The following is a 15,984-nucleotide window of genomic DNA, read 5'->3' on the forward strand; positions in this document are numbered from 1 at the left end:
AAATCCATGATGCTCAAATCCTTTATATAAAATGGTATAGTACCGTCAACCCTCTGTATCCATGGGTTTCCATCTGCAGTTAATTGAATCCTTGAATGCAAAACCTGTGGAAATGGAGGACCAACTGTATACATCAAATGCATTAATTCAAAGAAGAGTGTAAGTTAGAGTTGTTGGGAAGAAATCAGCCAGTTTCTCACTGACCCAGAGGTGCATCTGGTCACTCTCTGGGGACTTACAGGCTTTGTTTCTGGCACCAAGTAGCCCTTATCAAGTTAACCTAACAACCCACCTGCCAGCTTGTCCAGGTTCTTGTTGTCTAGCTGACTGGAAATGGTCACATTGACATGGGAGCTGCAGGTCTGATGTTCTGTACCACTTTGTTACAGAACGGATGGGAATCTGAAGGAAATGGCCAGGAAAGCTGAGGCCGCTAGTTTAGGATGATACAGCAGGATTTGGACAAAGGCTCATGGGATATTTGTGTGTGTGTGTGTGTTTGTGTGTGGAGGGTTCACAATGCAAGAAGAGGAATGTAGAAGTGCACAGGAGATGTGGGTTGATATTAGTCATACCTTGCTCATCTTTTATAAAAATAATGCTGTTCTCAGAAGAAAATGATTCATTAATATTACTTCATTCATTAATGTCACTTCCCCCAAACATACTGAGGAATAATTTAAGGCATTAGGGGATAATCCAGACATAGTAAGCAATGGATTCCGAATTGTGTGTCCAGCATATTTGTTTGGATTGGTCATTTCAAGAAGTGTAATGTCAAGAACTGTGGAGAGTCTAAGGCTATCCTATTTGCAAACCAACAGGTGCACCTACCCCAGTCTCATGGATGCTGGCAGAAGATATAAGACTCCTGGATCAGAGAACAAAACAAAACCAATCAGTTTTATTACTCAGAGTAATAACAGCAGCCAGAGTATCCTCATTTTTGTGTTGGTTGCCCAAGCCCTGCTTTCCACCGGGTGACATGAAGAGTAACACCTGTACCCACAGTGGATTACTCTTTAGGATAGGAACCTGAACTCAGGAAACCAGAGTCTTTTATAACAGGCAGTAAGCATGCCTTCCCTTTGCTCCTGTGGGAGACATCGTCTCTATCTTCCAATGCTGTTCTTGAGACATTCTTGAAGCAAGAGTCTAAAACAAACTTTGGGAGGCTGAGGTGGGTGGATCATTTGAAGTCAAGAGTTTGAGACCAGCCTGGCTAACATGGTGAAACCCTGTCTCTACTAAAAATACAAAAATTAGCTGGACATCGTGGTACATGCCTGTAATTCCAGCTACTTGGGAGGCTGAGGCATGATAATTGCTTGAACCTGGGAGACAGAGGTTGCAGTGATTGTGCCATTGGGCAGCCTGGGTGATGAAATGAGACTTACTCAAAAAAAATTTTTTTAAAAAGAGTCTAGGAACAAAGGCAGCCTGTGTCTCTCCTCTCACGGACCACAATGATGCCTGTATTCACCTCAGAGGCTGCCTACAGGGGTCTGAGTTGGAGCCTGGGGCCAGTACAGACATGCTGATAGATAACTTGGCTACTGCTATACTGGCCTTAGTTAGGATGATTCCCTAAGCCCTTGCCACACAGAGTGCCATCCATGAATCGGCAACCTCAGCAGCATCTGGGAGCTGGCTGGGCATGTAGACTTTCAGCCCTCAGCCTAGATCCAGTGAATCAGAATCTGTATTGCAACCAGATCTCCAAGTGATTCATATGTGCATTAAATTTTGAGAGGCACTGGGCTTAAGTGACGGGTGACCATGTGTTCCTATTCATTACTATGATACCAGGGCAGTTTTTGAGCATGCTCCCTTTTGCTCCCCCAAAATATCCTGGTTTGAAAGATGAATTATACGAGGATGACAATCAGAACACTTCTTGAGAAACTGAGCCTGTGCTCCAGCAATGTCCCCTTGATGGTGAATGTACCCAACAGAACTATGTCTTTTGTGGGAAGGAAGATATTTGGAAAGGAAAGAAAAAAAAATGTACTGAAATAGGGGTAGATCCGACAGAGACCCCAAAGAAGACATCAGATCTTTTGATCAAGTGGTCGCCCCTTGGCCTGCATGGATGGCAGTTCTTATATTCTTAACTTGATCTGATTGTCTTTCCTTTTTGCCTCTTGCCTTGCAGAAAATCCTTCCAACATTCACTTTATTGAACGGCTTGGTGGACTGGAAGGGTCCCTCCAAGAAACAAATCTGCATCTCAGCACTGCCTTTTCTACAGGCTCTGTTTTTTCTGGCAGCTTCTTGGATTCTCTCCTGGCCACGGTAAGAAAAGTTAAGCCACAGAGCCCACAAAACCAAGCCCTCTGCAGAGAAGTGAGCAGGTGGCTAAAGTAGATGATAACATCTCTCAGTTCTAAGTTCTCTTTGATTTTCAAAAACAAGCTTGTTCCCACACATTAATTTATCTTTTCTGATAACTACTTGGTGTGGGAAGCAACATTTTCACATTTTCAAGATTAAAAACATGAGGCTCTTGGAGCCAGAACCCCTGATGCCAGGAAAAGTGAGTGCTGGCCTCTCAGCTTCGAAGGCATCACTGCAGACCAGTCCCCTTGGGATCAGAGCTCAGGAGATACTACTTTCCCTTCTCTCTAAAATCCTCCCAACAGCTCATGTGGAAATTGGCCATAAAGGGATCCAGAGTTTCAAGGAAGAAGCTCTGGCCTTTGCTGGTGAGTTTTGTTCAAAGCTAAGTCAAATCTCCCTCCATGTTCCTCCTCTCATGGGGAGCATTGTTGACTACATGGTTGTTCTTTAGTTTTTAGCACCTCTTTAGCCACCTGGCAAATTTTTTCCCCCTGGATGGAATTAATTCATCCTACAAATGCCCACTGAACACCTACTCTGTGCAGGGCACTGTTGGGGGGTGGTGCTGGGGAATCTGCAGCTTGAGAATGACAAAAGCCTCACCCACATGGGGCCTGCTGAGTGGAGGGTATTGGCATATGCATCATAAATAAGTAACACAGAGGGATGCCAGTTACACGGGCTAAGGAGATGTGAGATAGGAAATGTGGAATTTGGGGAAGGAATTGCAAGATTCAATAACATGCTGAGAAGGTGGCAGGTGAGCCCAGCTCTGGGGAAGAGAAGAGAACACAGGATTCAAAAGAAGTGAGGTGGGAGCTGTTAGAAATAGATAATCAGTGCCATGAAGAAAAGTCAACATGGAGACAAAAGATCTCTCAGCAAGGCAATCTTTACTTTCTGCAAAAAGGGTACTCAATGGCAGATGGAACAATGGTGAGAGCACAGTTGAACAAAGGAAAAGCAGACATATTTATCCCTTATGCATTTGGGTCATCCTTACTGCTGTGTCCTGCATTCATTGGCCGGAGCTATCATCACAGTCTTAAACTGATACCCAATTTGCTAATAACCTAAAACTTTCCTAAATAAGTAAGTGCAAGGAAAAACGAAGAAGAAGAGGAAGTTGCTTATGACAGGTTTAAGGAAGCAATAGCATTTCCACATAAGGAAGGTACAGAAACTATGAGCTAAGACTTGCCTGGGTCTGTCCAGGCATGCCTGAGTAAGCCAAAACAACTAACTGGAGGAAAATGTAAGAAGTAATAGTTGATAGGAGGATTTAGAGTAAGGAGCTATTATTCCTAGTGTCTATTATTTTATTTTTAAACCAAGATGAGCTTTGAAGAGGAACTTTTCTACTTTCTACAGAGTACACCCCAGGGTGTTAAAGGAGTTTCAAATTGACTGAGACTCATGAGATCGGTGTGTAGCCATTGGTGAATGACTTGCAAGAACTCTTCCAAAGGAAAGCCATATAACCCACTGCCTCCCACACTCCTCCTACTTGGGATTTTCAAGGGAAGAGCTGCAGAATGGCTGGATGTCAATATGCAGATGCTTATATGCAGAAGAATCTGAGCACAGTTGACAAACTTGTGTCTTCTGGAGGTCCACATGAAGAGGCATCACGCCTGAATTTCAGGAATGCCTCAAGGCATAGTTTGCAAGTTTAAGGGAGCATGGCTGGGCATATCCATCCCCTTCCTAACATCAGTGCCATTTGGCATGAGATTGTGTTGCCCTGGACTCTGCCTGTCTAAGCCGTGGTAGGGGTCTCATATACCCCATCAAGCTCTTAGAGAGAGAATACCACTTAAATGGTAGTTTAACATTAAATAAATTAGTAGAGTGCAAAGCTCCTAAAGAGTTAAGCAGCTCAGCCTTCACTGTGCCAGGGAGGTACTGGAGGAAGTCAAGTCAGGTTACTTTTCTGAGAAGGTGGCTCTGTCAGAGAAAGTGTTATATCACTGTCTGTCACTGATACATCAATTAACTCGCCTGGAATTAATGACTGGAGTGTCAGGCAAGAGGTGACTTTCGATGAACTTGACCTGTCTGCAGATACATTTCAGATGGGTTTCAGGTCCCAGTTCTCTTCAGAGATCCTTAGATGTCAGGCAGCTTCATGCCTTAAATTAAAATTGAGACTTAATTAAACACCACCAGCTCACGCAGGCAGGAACAGAGCCACAGATTCTATTTAGAATTGGTCAGAAGGGCAGGATGGACAGGGAAGGGCTGGAAGAGTAGGGACAACAACAAATGAACACACAAGCACAAGCCAGTATGAGGAATACAGATTTGGTCACGAGCCTAATTCCTCCCACCACTCAGCACCTGATCGTGACATTGGCCTTGGGTGGTCTAAAGAGTGCAGCTTCTTCCCAGGCTGCCTTCAGATATTGGGTCAATGGGCTTCACTTGGTGGAAGAGGAAGATTCTTGCTGGAAAACAAAATGTGCCACATAGAGAATAAAGGCCACACAGTGTGACCTGAAACTGCGGTCATCACATGAGGTCACAACACACAGTGGATCAACAGCTTTGCCTTCAGAACTCTTTGTAAGTACTTATTTTAGGACTGGCATTTGTTCAACTGAATTTGGGCAGGGGTGGCAATGGAGCATCAGGGAAGAAGGCGTCTTCTATGTCAAGGGTGCCAACTGAATCTTGAACCTCTAAATCTCTACCTAGCAGTTTTCTGCCCCAGCTCTTGAATCTTTAATAATGTACACCACAGCAAAATGAACACACTGTAACATTATTTAATGATGAGTTGAACTAGGCCATTGAAAATAATTGTGAATGCTGATTATTTTTGTTTTCCTTCTCTTGTTTCCCTTCTCTCTGCACCTGATTCTACTGGTTCTATGTGCCCTTATCAGTGTGGGGGTGGCTTTCCATCACCAAAGAAAGACCCAAGGATCAAGACTGAGCCTCCAATCTCATTGTCTCCTTTATTCTGGGGACCATTTGATCTTGGGTGGACTCTGGATCTTACCACCTGGTCACATGGAAATACCCTCGGAGAGGAAGAGAACATTTATCACCTTCCAGTAACAACATCTGGAGTCACTATAGTGGCTCCTGAATACATTCTCAAATACTTCACTTATTCTCTGTATGTGCTGGAGCATCTCCTGGCGGAGGGTTGGTAGGAAGGCAATGACCTCGATCTCCCCATTAACTTAGAAAGGCAGTTGTGGGTCCTGGAGCTATGACCTCCACAGACCCCCCAAGGCAGACATTGCCGATGACCACAGTTCTCTTCCCCCAGATCATACCTTTTTCTATATAGGTCTCTAGGCAATTTATTTTGATGAGTTTTCTTGTTGAGATAATATCAAGAATAATAGCTATTGATCCTAAGAAGAGTAACATCTTTCAAGCACTTACCCAGAGCCAAGGAGTTCACTAAATGCATTACCTCCATTATCTGGTTTAATTCTCCTGTCAAATATGGAAGCTTAGCTGAGTAAATAATCTGCCAAAGGCTGCATCATTTACAAGTAACGAGTTGGTTTTCAGATCCAAGTGTATGTGATCCCAGAGTCATTCCTTGCTGCCACAATCAACTGCCCCTCCAGAGATCCATTTCTGTAATGATCAGTGTCCTTGCAACACAGGGATTTTCAAGTTTAGGTTAGACGGCTCCTTCCCTGACAATGCTCTGTGCAGAAAGAAGGAGATGTGCCCACCCTGCCTTGCCCACCCATACCTCTCCCCTCCATCAGAGCAACTCCACTTTCATCTGTGGTATATTAGAGGTGCCTGCATAAGATTCAATTGCACAAGAGACATCTGTTGTTAAGAAGATTTTGGAACTCATTCCCTTGAAGTTAGGATGCAGGACCAACAGAGAGGCATAACATAAACAGAATCCTATTCTCCTCTATTCTGAGACAGTTTTCCAATTTCCAGCCAGAAGTCTGGTGTGGGAGGCAGGAGTCAGTCATTTTGCCCCATTTTGCATGTCCCTTTTATCCATAATATCCCTCCACAAAGACTGTATTCTGGGTTTGACACTTCCAACCTGCAGCCCAGCTTAATGCACCAAGAGATCTGTGTCCCATTGCAACATAGAGGTTACAGAGGTTACAATTAGACTCTCAACGTTGGTTTCCCTGATACCTATACTACACAGAAGGTCAAGGCTAAGAGCAGATGCATTCAGGACAGGCTCCCTGAATGTATCTGCTAATGCTTCAGCAGTTTATGAAACAAGATGAGAACACCAGCCATTACTTCAATCCCAGTGAACTGTATTTTCAACCGGATATTAAGGGCCCTCTTCCTTCCCATGTGTACTCAGACACCTCCATAGTGCTGTTCCACCTTTCTCTCTCCACTGCCCCTAATAAACACCAAGAATAAATGTACGAGTCCCAAGAAGGCCACAAAGCCCACAGTCATGTGCTGTGAACTTGTCACTGCTTAGAAATACTAAGGTTTTGTTTAAATTTTCATGCAATTTAAAAAATTCTATCCCTTGATAGACCTGTGCTAGTTTTTTCAATGTAAAATGATGGGTTTTTCTCTGCCACCTTCTGATACAGTTGACATTAGAATGGCTTCAAGTACCCCTGGTATACTACCCTAAACTCCTGACTAGCTGAAGAAATATGCCTATAGGATGTAATTCAGATTTGCTTTTAATCCTCTATCAGTTCAATGCTATAAAAATTCAAATATGGTGGAGCAGCCAGGCCCATATGCAGGACTCCTATCTTGTTCTACAATCAAAGACTTTCCAAACTAGATGTGAACTTGGGGAGCACTTTCCTTTACTTGTAAGGAAATTGAAGCCCACACAAATTATTTGACATTCTTAAGGTCACTTGGCTTGTTAGTTGCAATTTTCCTACCCTATAATCTCACTCTTAGATTAGAAGTTATTTCCCAAAGAATGTTTGATCTTAAGGTCTTTGAGAATTCTCAGAATGAAAAGCAGCATTTGGCTAGGATGTTAGCATCTACACCATTAGGTAATATTCTAGGTTATGACAGGGACCATAGCATTCATAGTAGCTAAAAGTTACAACATTATGGGCATCAACATTTTCTAACATTGAAAGTCCAGGTTCCAGTAAACAAGACGATATTAGAAACATTGGCCAAATTTGAAAGTCTGAGATATTTCAAGTGCCCTTGAACTTGCAGATTTTCTTGTGAAAGACAAGAGGGATGGAGAGAGAACAAGACGGGGAGTGAGAACTAGAGGGAGGGAAGGAGGAAGGAAGAGAGGAAAGAAGGAAGGAAGGAAGGGAGGGAGGGAGGCAGGGAGGAAGGAAGGGAGAGAGGGAGGCAGGGAGGAAGGAAGGGAGGGAGGGAGGCAGGGAGGAAGGAAGGGAGGGAGGGAGGGAGGAGAAGGGAAGGGAAGATAGAAAGAAAGAGATATTGAGAAAGGTCTGTGCCAGAAACCCCAAATAATAAAAATAGGAGATGAGCTCACAGAATATGAGTGACATGTAAATCCCATTATTTTTCTCAGTATAGAATTATAATCCTTTTGGTGTCAGAACTGAAGAAATGATATATTAAAAAGCTAAGCCTCTCTCAGTTAAATATGTAAAGCACATGTTTCCCTAGAGTTATTGACACCAAGATAACCCTAGAATTTACACCTTTTCTTTAATCAGTGGAGAATTATTCTAACACATTATGTTTGATCACTCTACACTATGGCCACATGTTCTTAAATGGATTGTGGTTCAACCTGAATTTATGTCCTCCACTACCCCCCCGCCCCCCGGATGTCGGGGACTTTATTCCATAAGCACCCTCCCAGGTGGTAGTGGGATGTAGCAAAGAAGAAACATAAGGAAGAAGACATCACTCAGGGAATTCCTTTAGTCTGGGGACTAGGGCGAAGTCATCTTTTAACCTAAAAAATACTGTAGAAGTTATTTTTATTATCTTCTAATTCATATAGATTATATTATTCCTTAAGTCAACTTGTCCCAATCACGTCTACATTTTACCAGCAATATTTATTTGTTAAAAATTACCTATCCATTGAAGTCAATATTCTTACAGCTTTCAAACACATGCCTTGTTCAGTGCACTACTGAGGATATGAGTGTTATATAGACATAGCCTATCTTCTGAAGGAGCACATCATCTTCAGGAATTATTGCTCAGTCTGATCTGAGGACAACCAGTGTCAGAACCACTCAGGGTGCTCTTTAAATTCTGATTCCCACTCCTGTCCATATATTCTGATCCAGGAGATCTGGGATCCCAGAAATCTACACTCATTAATATCACTTCAGATGATCCAGATACACAAGAAGCAATGATAAAGAAAACAGAATTTAGCAATGTGTGCATTATATTTTACTTAATCCTGCAAGCAATGCTAGAAGGTAAGTATTGCCATGTCAGCTTTAGAGATTATAAAACTGTTGCTGAAAAAACAATCAGCCAGACACAGTAGCTCATGCTTGCAATCCCAGCACTTTGGGAGGCCAAGGCAGGTGGATCACTTGAGGTCAGGAGTTTGAGACCAGCATGGCCAACATGGCAAAATCATGTTTCTACTAAAAATACAAAAAAAAAAAAAAAAAAAAAATTAGCCAGGTAGAGTGGTGCATGCCTGTAATCCCAGCTACTTGGGAGGCTGAGGCAGGAGAATTGCTCGAACCCAGGTGGCAGAGGTTGCAGTGAGCCAAGATCGCGCCACTGCGCTCTAGCCTAGACAACAGAGTGAGACCTTGTCTCAAACAAACAAACAAAAAACAAAAACAAACAAACAAAACACATGAATTGCCCAAAGGCACCCAGCTGGAATATGGCAGTCCAAGATTCAAACTCAAGTGTGTTTCTAACTAACTGTAAAAAACTGTAAAATATAGAAGAATGAAATTAAGTAAAACCCAATGCCCAGGGAATCCCAAAGAAAGAGAAATTTCATTCTGCTTTGAAGACCCAGAAAAGAGTCATGAAGCTGATGAACCAGAGGTTCAAAAGCAAAGGCATGAAGCGGTAAAAGAACGGCTTAAGTACCTGTAGATAGACTAGCGTGCCCCAGAGGGAACATGTCATGGAGGAAACAAGCCTGGGAAGAAGGACTACATCAGATCCCGAAGGTTTTGAAGGCCACGGTGGAGACAGAGGGCCTGGTGGCCTGGTTTTATGTGAGGATACTAAAAGGTTGAGGAGGTGGAGGTCATAATCTGATTTGTGTTTCTGGGAATTGCTGTGGAAGCATTGTAAACAGTGGGATGCAGATGAGAAGAAAATCAAGGCAGAACAAGAAGTAAAGAGGTTCCTATGATAATCCAGGTTTCAGAAGATGGATCCCTGATTTTGAAAGTAGAGAAAATAAATGGTAAATGTATAATAATTGAAGTTATTCCTGATGTTTATTATAAAAACAAAATGATTGCATTTAGATAATATATAAAAATAAAAATTCTCATTTTTAATAAAGCAAAAGTCTAATTTAGATAAAATGAAGGATGAAAAATAAAGCCTAGTGGGTAATATATTCCAATGACTTCTCCATGTATGCTAATGCCTGATCCATACTGAATGTGGTAGCAATCCTGGAGAAAGAGACTTTATTAAAATGGCTGGGATTATTCAGACTCAAGCTCATTTCAAAATAAGAAGTTTGCCACGTCTTCCTCTGGTTTAATTTGGATGCCAAAGATTCTGAAACCCTATCCATTTAATTATTAAGCACCTATAATTTCTAAAGTATAATGAGAGCTATGGGAAATCCAAATACTAATAAGACCTATGTCGATATGTGTCCTTAAGTAGGTCACAAACAAAAGGATTAAAAGTAAATTCACATCCAAAAGGCTCAAGTATAGATGACAATAATATCATTAGTTCCCCACTGGAAAATCTACAGAGTGTCTCAGTAAATATATGTATTTTTAAATATACATTGATGATGATTAGGGTATCTGTGGCCTGACATATATACCTCCTCTGGTCATTTTGGGAAGAGGGGAATCCCTGGTGTCAGTATCATTATCCAATTTCTTCTTCATCTGCTGTGTAATCTCCAAGGAACAGGAACTGGGTCAGTATTGTTTTCTCTGCACTTGGCCTAACCTAGCACAGTTAGGTTAAACTGCCATCCTTCAGCTGCATTAGATAATGATAATGAGAAACACTGTTCTACACCATCAGGTCCATGTTAAACAGCAATGCCCGCTAAATCTCCAAGCCTATACCCCTCCGCAGTTTACATATTGGCTCTTCTGACTTTGTATGTGGCTTGTCCTTGTCTTCCAGGCCTTCTACAATTATCATGTCCTGGAATTGCTTCAGATGCTGGTGACAGGAGGAGTAAGTTCTCAGCTGGAACAACATTTAGATAAGGATAAAGTCTATGGTGTGGCAGATAGCTGCACGACGCTCTTGTCTGGAAGAAACCGGTGTAAAATGGGGCTTCTGTCCTTACACCAAACCATTTTATCAGACGTTAACGTGAGTCTACTCTTCTCAGAATTCAGTTTTTCACTTCCTTTCCTCTCTGAGCTTCTGAAAATGGTCCGGGCTATTTGGGTTCATAGATGTCCCACAGCACAGAAATGATAACAATAAAAATAACAAAAAACGAATACAAGTTTATATTATTCATAGAGTATTTTACAAATCACAGTGTGTTCATATGTTATATTTATTTTTTATAATAATTATGAGAAGTAGATAACGCAATTGTTATTATCCCCATCTTCTAGATAAATAACCTGAATCTACAGGGAGTATCAGAGAGGCCTGGCAACTTTGTACCTTGACAAGGGTATTCATAATAATTATAACAGCTAATGTTTATTGAGTATTTTCTCTGTGCTTGTCTTTTTTAGTATTTTTTCCACTTAATCTGTCCATGGATTTATATGGTAGGCATTATTATTAATTCTGTTTAACAGATCAAGAAACTGGAGCTCAGAGAAGCAAGGACTTGCCAGAGACCACATTGTCAATCAGTGTCAGAGCAGGGACCCAGCTACAGCAGTTTGACCCCGGGCCTGCCTACTCTCCCCATACTTAAAATGCTAAAGAAATCTGATAAGGTCAGCTGAAATCAGGCAGAAGACTTTTGTACATGGGTCTAAGAATCTGGCTGCGCTATCCAGTGGAAAATACTTGTGTTTTCTTAGCCAAGGGAGCTGGTAAACAGTAGATTACAGCAAGGGAGAAGATAATAATTCTGGAAAATTCCAACAGGGCATCCAGGCATTTGGGAATCACAGTAGGGTCTAGCAAAGAAATGAGAAATCTATGTGGTGCCTTCTGGTTTGGTTTTAATTGGCATTGCATTCAGTTGTCCAGTGTTAACTGCTAGGGGCAGGCTTTTCCAAGGAAACATCTTTTGTTGATTCAGAGGACATTAGCAAAACCCCTGGGTAGAACACTATACCTGGTGCATGTCGATGTGTGCTGCCAAAAGGGGCAAGACCCATGTTCTGTGCATTAGCATTTCAGGTGTGAACTACGTTCCAGAAGTTCCTTCGATATAGTCTGGTCCTTTACATTTCCGTAGTCCTGGGTTGCTCACCTACAGGTGGACTTGTAAGTGTATATAAGCCCAGGAAACTGTGGCTAGCAACTTCCTGTTGGCATCAAAGAGGATGGTAGACTTGTCCCCACTCCTCTCCCTCCTCTCTCCATTTATGCCATGTCCTCCCTTTGTTCTTTATCCTGAGGAATTACAGAACCGGATGGATTGATCTCTTTTGATCTTGCTGAGCCCATTTACTGCTGCAGGGGGCTTGAAATTGTTGTCTATTCATAATGATCTTGTTGGGTATAGCCTGAGAATAAGGTCCAGATGAGTATTTGGGACTGGGATCTGTTTTACAGTAGGATAAGATGACTCTCAAGAGGTCATTTAACATCCCAACTCATTATATATCTCAAAAGCTCCATTTTCCAATCCGTGGCTCATTGTTAATTCATAGTGGTTACCAGAATGGCAATGGTAATAAGGACAAGCACAACAGTATGTCACACCACACCCACCAGAAGCTCTTGAAAGAGCCAGAATGATAAAAACAATCGCTGGGATTAGAGTTTCAGAACTAATCATTCTCTTAATTACCTATCCACCTGGCAGTGCTGCCACAAAGATATTAGGAAATGACTTTCCAAGCTTCTACTACGAGGTAAAGCAAACGACATTCCAGTGAGTGCTTATAATTGCTTGATCAAAGTGCCCAGCAGACGTATTTTTGTCTCTTCTCTCCCCAGCCAAGAAACACCTTTGGACAACTGTTCTGTGGCTCATTAGATCTGTTTGGAATCCTGTGTGTTGGCTTATACCGAATAATTGATGAAGAGGAGCTCAACCCAGAAAACAAAAGGGAAGTGTGCTAGATTAGAAAGCACCATCCACCCATTCAAGCATAAGAACCAAAACTACTTTATTCAATGTGAAAGAGAATTCCAGAGCTCAGGGTCCATAGTTGCAAGGAAGGGTGCATGGGAAATAAAGAACTATGTAAGAATAAGAAGGAATGGGTATAAACAAGAGGGACCTGAATAATTAGGGTCCAATTAATATTGGCCATGTAAGAAGAATGGAGTCTCTGTCCCCTAGTGAAAATTGAAATGTGGAGCTAGATTTTAAATCAGCTCATTTCAGTTTTGTAACTTACTCCTCATCCATGTCTGTACAACTTTCTAAAGCTGAACGCCACTATCCACATTTGAAAGATGTACTTGTTTTCTGCTGGATTCATTGTGTAAATATTGATTGAGATCTACTTTGCTAGCCATGATGCTTTTTACATATAAATCATAGGGGTGATATGTTCGACTTTCAATTTAAAGAAAGACCACTCTGACAGCCCTGAGTAAGATAGAAATGTATGTGGAGGGGAAAGGGAAAGGAGAGGTTACAGTCTAGAGACAACACAATCGTGTAGGCCCAGACTAAGATCTTCACAGTGGGAATGGACAGGATTCAGTAGGGAAGTAGAAGCTGAAAGGAATAGAGTGGAAATAGATCGATGGAACCTGTTCCAGGAGAAAGGAGAAGGAAGCCAAATTACTCAAAGTGGAGCGGTCTTGAATAGAAAATAACAGCAATGATTTTTTTGGCCCACAGAAGAAAAGGAGGAAAAGAAGAGATGCCAAGGCAGATCTAGCTCTAGGTGAGGGCTGTGTTTATGGGAATTTTTATTTTGCACTAGGATTTCTCAGTGCACAGTCATTGCTGAGAGAAAGATGGAAGAAATATTGTCAGGAGTTGAGAAAGGAGTCAATGTTTAGATTAACTGCTGAGAGGAGTGGAAGAGGAAGCTTATTGTGGATTTGTGAAGAAATCCTAGACCATACAGTAAAAGAAGAAAGATTGGAAATCTCAATGCATTGAATAGTGGATGTACTCAGAGTTAAGGGAGTGAGAGAGAAAGTATGATGAGAAGTTGTAGTCAGCAGTGATTTATTGAAATGTAACATTTTAGAAGTGGAACGATGTTAGGAATTAAAACAGCTAGGACATGGCCAGGAAAGTGGTTTGGAGGTAAAGATCATTGGGTACTGGAAGTCATAGCAATGTGTCTGAATGCTGGAGTTGTAAACCACATAGACACTGCAGGCATGTAAAAAGATAGCTGCACTAAAATTTGAAAGGAAGAGCATGTCAAGTGCCAAATGACAAAATAAGCGTGGAGGTCTACAGATGACTCTGATGGATGGGGAAGGAAGGTGCCATGGCTTTATAGCACCCACCACCAAGACAATGGGGGAGGACTGATGTTCTGGAAATAGCTCTCTCTCTCCCTCTCTGCCTGAACTCCACTCCTCCCCGAAACACCTCCGTATAGCCCTTGCAACATGATAACTGGGAAAATATACAGCTTATATTAATACTTGACCTCAGGGGGAAAATTGATATTTTTGTTTTAAACAGAATATGTGATCTTGTTCAGCACATTTTTTTTAAGAATAGAACTGAGGTTACAGAGGACTCAGTGGGAAAGATAAAAGTAGATAGGTCGTTCAGTGAAGGAAGTTCAGTGGTACCTTGAGATCTATGCTAGGAAAGAGGTGATCATTTGAGGCACTAGTGAGGCAATGCGGGATGAAAGTCATACAAGGCTACCCTGCCTCAATGTTCCCACATAAGCACTGTTGCACTCATTACTTCAACTCACATTTTTGGGCATTTGCTGTGTACCTGATGCTGTGTTAAGGCTTCTGGGTATTCTTTAGGGTTCATTGACATTCGCTATTTGCTTGCCAGTCAGGTTTCAAATGAAACTGTTTTTTTCTAATGCTTTTCTCCATTGGCCAGGCTACATTCTGTGTGAAAGTTGGTGGCATAAGCATTAGGTTAGAGTAGGTCTAAGTCAGGATGAAAATACCTGAAATATATGTCATCTTTCTGTTGACAAAGCTTGGCTACGAGGTCAATATTGTGCCAGCTGAATTAATGAGTATAGTGTCTTTTAAAAGCAAATAGACCTGTTTTTAAGGCCATTAGACATCAGTCAGTCCAAACCACAGTCTTCCCCCTCTTCCCACTCGAACAAAAGATGAGTGCAGGAAGGCCCAGAGAGGGAGGACACCATGCCCAGAGTCAGAAGTGGTTGGGTTCAGAGGCACGGATGAAAGCCAGCCCCCTCATTCCTACTCCAGAACCTCTCCTCTTGCACTGTGCTACAGGAGTAAGTACTAAATAGATATTTACTATTAATCAGAAACCCATGAAGCAAAGCAAAACAAAAATGTTTCCTCTTTGCACCCAGCAAAATGACCTCTTTATTTGGGTCACTGCCTGTCACCACACTGGCCAGCTGCAGAGGCTCAGCATTTATCTTTGACTTGTCTTACAGGTTTGTGATCACCCGGCCAGCCAATGAGTTCAAGCTGCTGCCCTCAGATCTTGTGTTTTGTGCCATACCCTTCAGCACTGCTTGTTATAAAAGGAATGAAGAGTTCTCATCACAAAAGTCATATGAAATTATAAAAGAAGCATCACAGACAACAGAGACACATTCAGACACAAATTTTCCTCCCACCATTTATTCAGTTGATGAGACATTGTATTCACCAGTCTATTCTTACCCGTCAAGAACTAACTCCGTCTCTTCTGCTAAGCAAACAGCACGGAATCAGATTAGAACAAACAGTTCTATAACATCCCAGAAACCTTTAGGTGACAATGCAAAAGAAAATGGAAAGAAAATCTCAGACGAGATTTCTGATGAGGACCCCTTTGCATTTTCAGAGCCACTATAGACCTGCCCATATTCTTCACGTGCTCTTAACTTGCTGCTTACAAATCATCTCCCGAGATGCTAACTTTGAACAAAGAAAATAAAAATGGAAGCATGTCATTTTTCTACCCATTGCTTAGTGGTTCATGAAGGCCACACTGTTTCAGATGAGACAAAAGTCTCATCCCACTGGATCTTGTGTGATAAATAAAGAAATATATGATCAATGCTTCTGTAAGGAAAGTTCATTGCTCCGTTTCCCTTGAGTAGAAAATATGTTAATTTGTGCTGCATTAAGGAAGTCCTCCAGTTCTTGCTGGATTCCCCAGATGAGGAAATACAGGTAATCAAGATAAAAATGAGAATTACTCAGACGTAGGAAAGAAGTAAAGAGACCCCCTTCAATCAAGAATCATACATTTTATTTTATCCCAGAACAGGCAAACAGTAAACT

General features: G+C 41.8%; 1 protein-coding gene across 1 annotated transcript in view; it reads left to right on the forward strand.

Annotated features, from left to right (window-relative positions):
- KCNU1 (potassium calcium-activated channel subfamily U member 1) overlaps window positions 1-15,757 on the forward strand; it is a 168,748-nt gene extending 152,991 nt beyond the window's left edge. Inside the window, exons 25-28 of the mRNA XM_009212873.4 lie at window positions 2,156-2,295; window positions 10,594-10,788; window positions 12,556-12,668; window positions 15,147-15,757. Coding sequence (XP_009211137.1) covers window positions 2,156-2,295; window positions 10,594-10,788; window positions 12,556-12,668; window positions 15,147-15,552 — 854 coding nt within the window. The 3' untranslated portion in view covers window positions 15,553-15,757. The remainder of the gene's footprint in view (window positions 1-2,155; window positions 2,296-10,593; window positions 10,789-12,555; window positions 12,669-15,146) is intronic.
- Window positions 15,758-15,984: the final 227 nt, after the last annotated feature.

The sequence above is a fragment of the Papio anubis genome, chromosome 8 (assembly GCF_008728515.1).
Source record: "Papio anubis isolate 15944 chromosome 8, Panubis1.0, whole genome shotgun sequence".
NCBI lineage: Eukaryota > Metazoa > Chordata > Mammalia > Primates > Cercopithecidae > Papio > Papio anubis.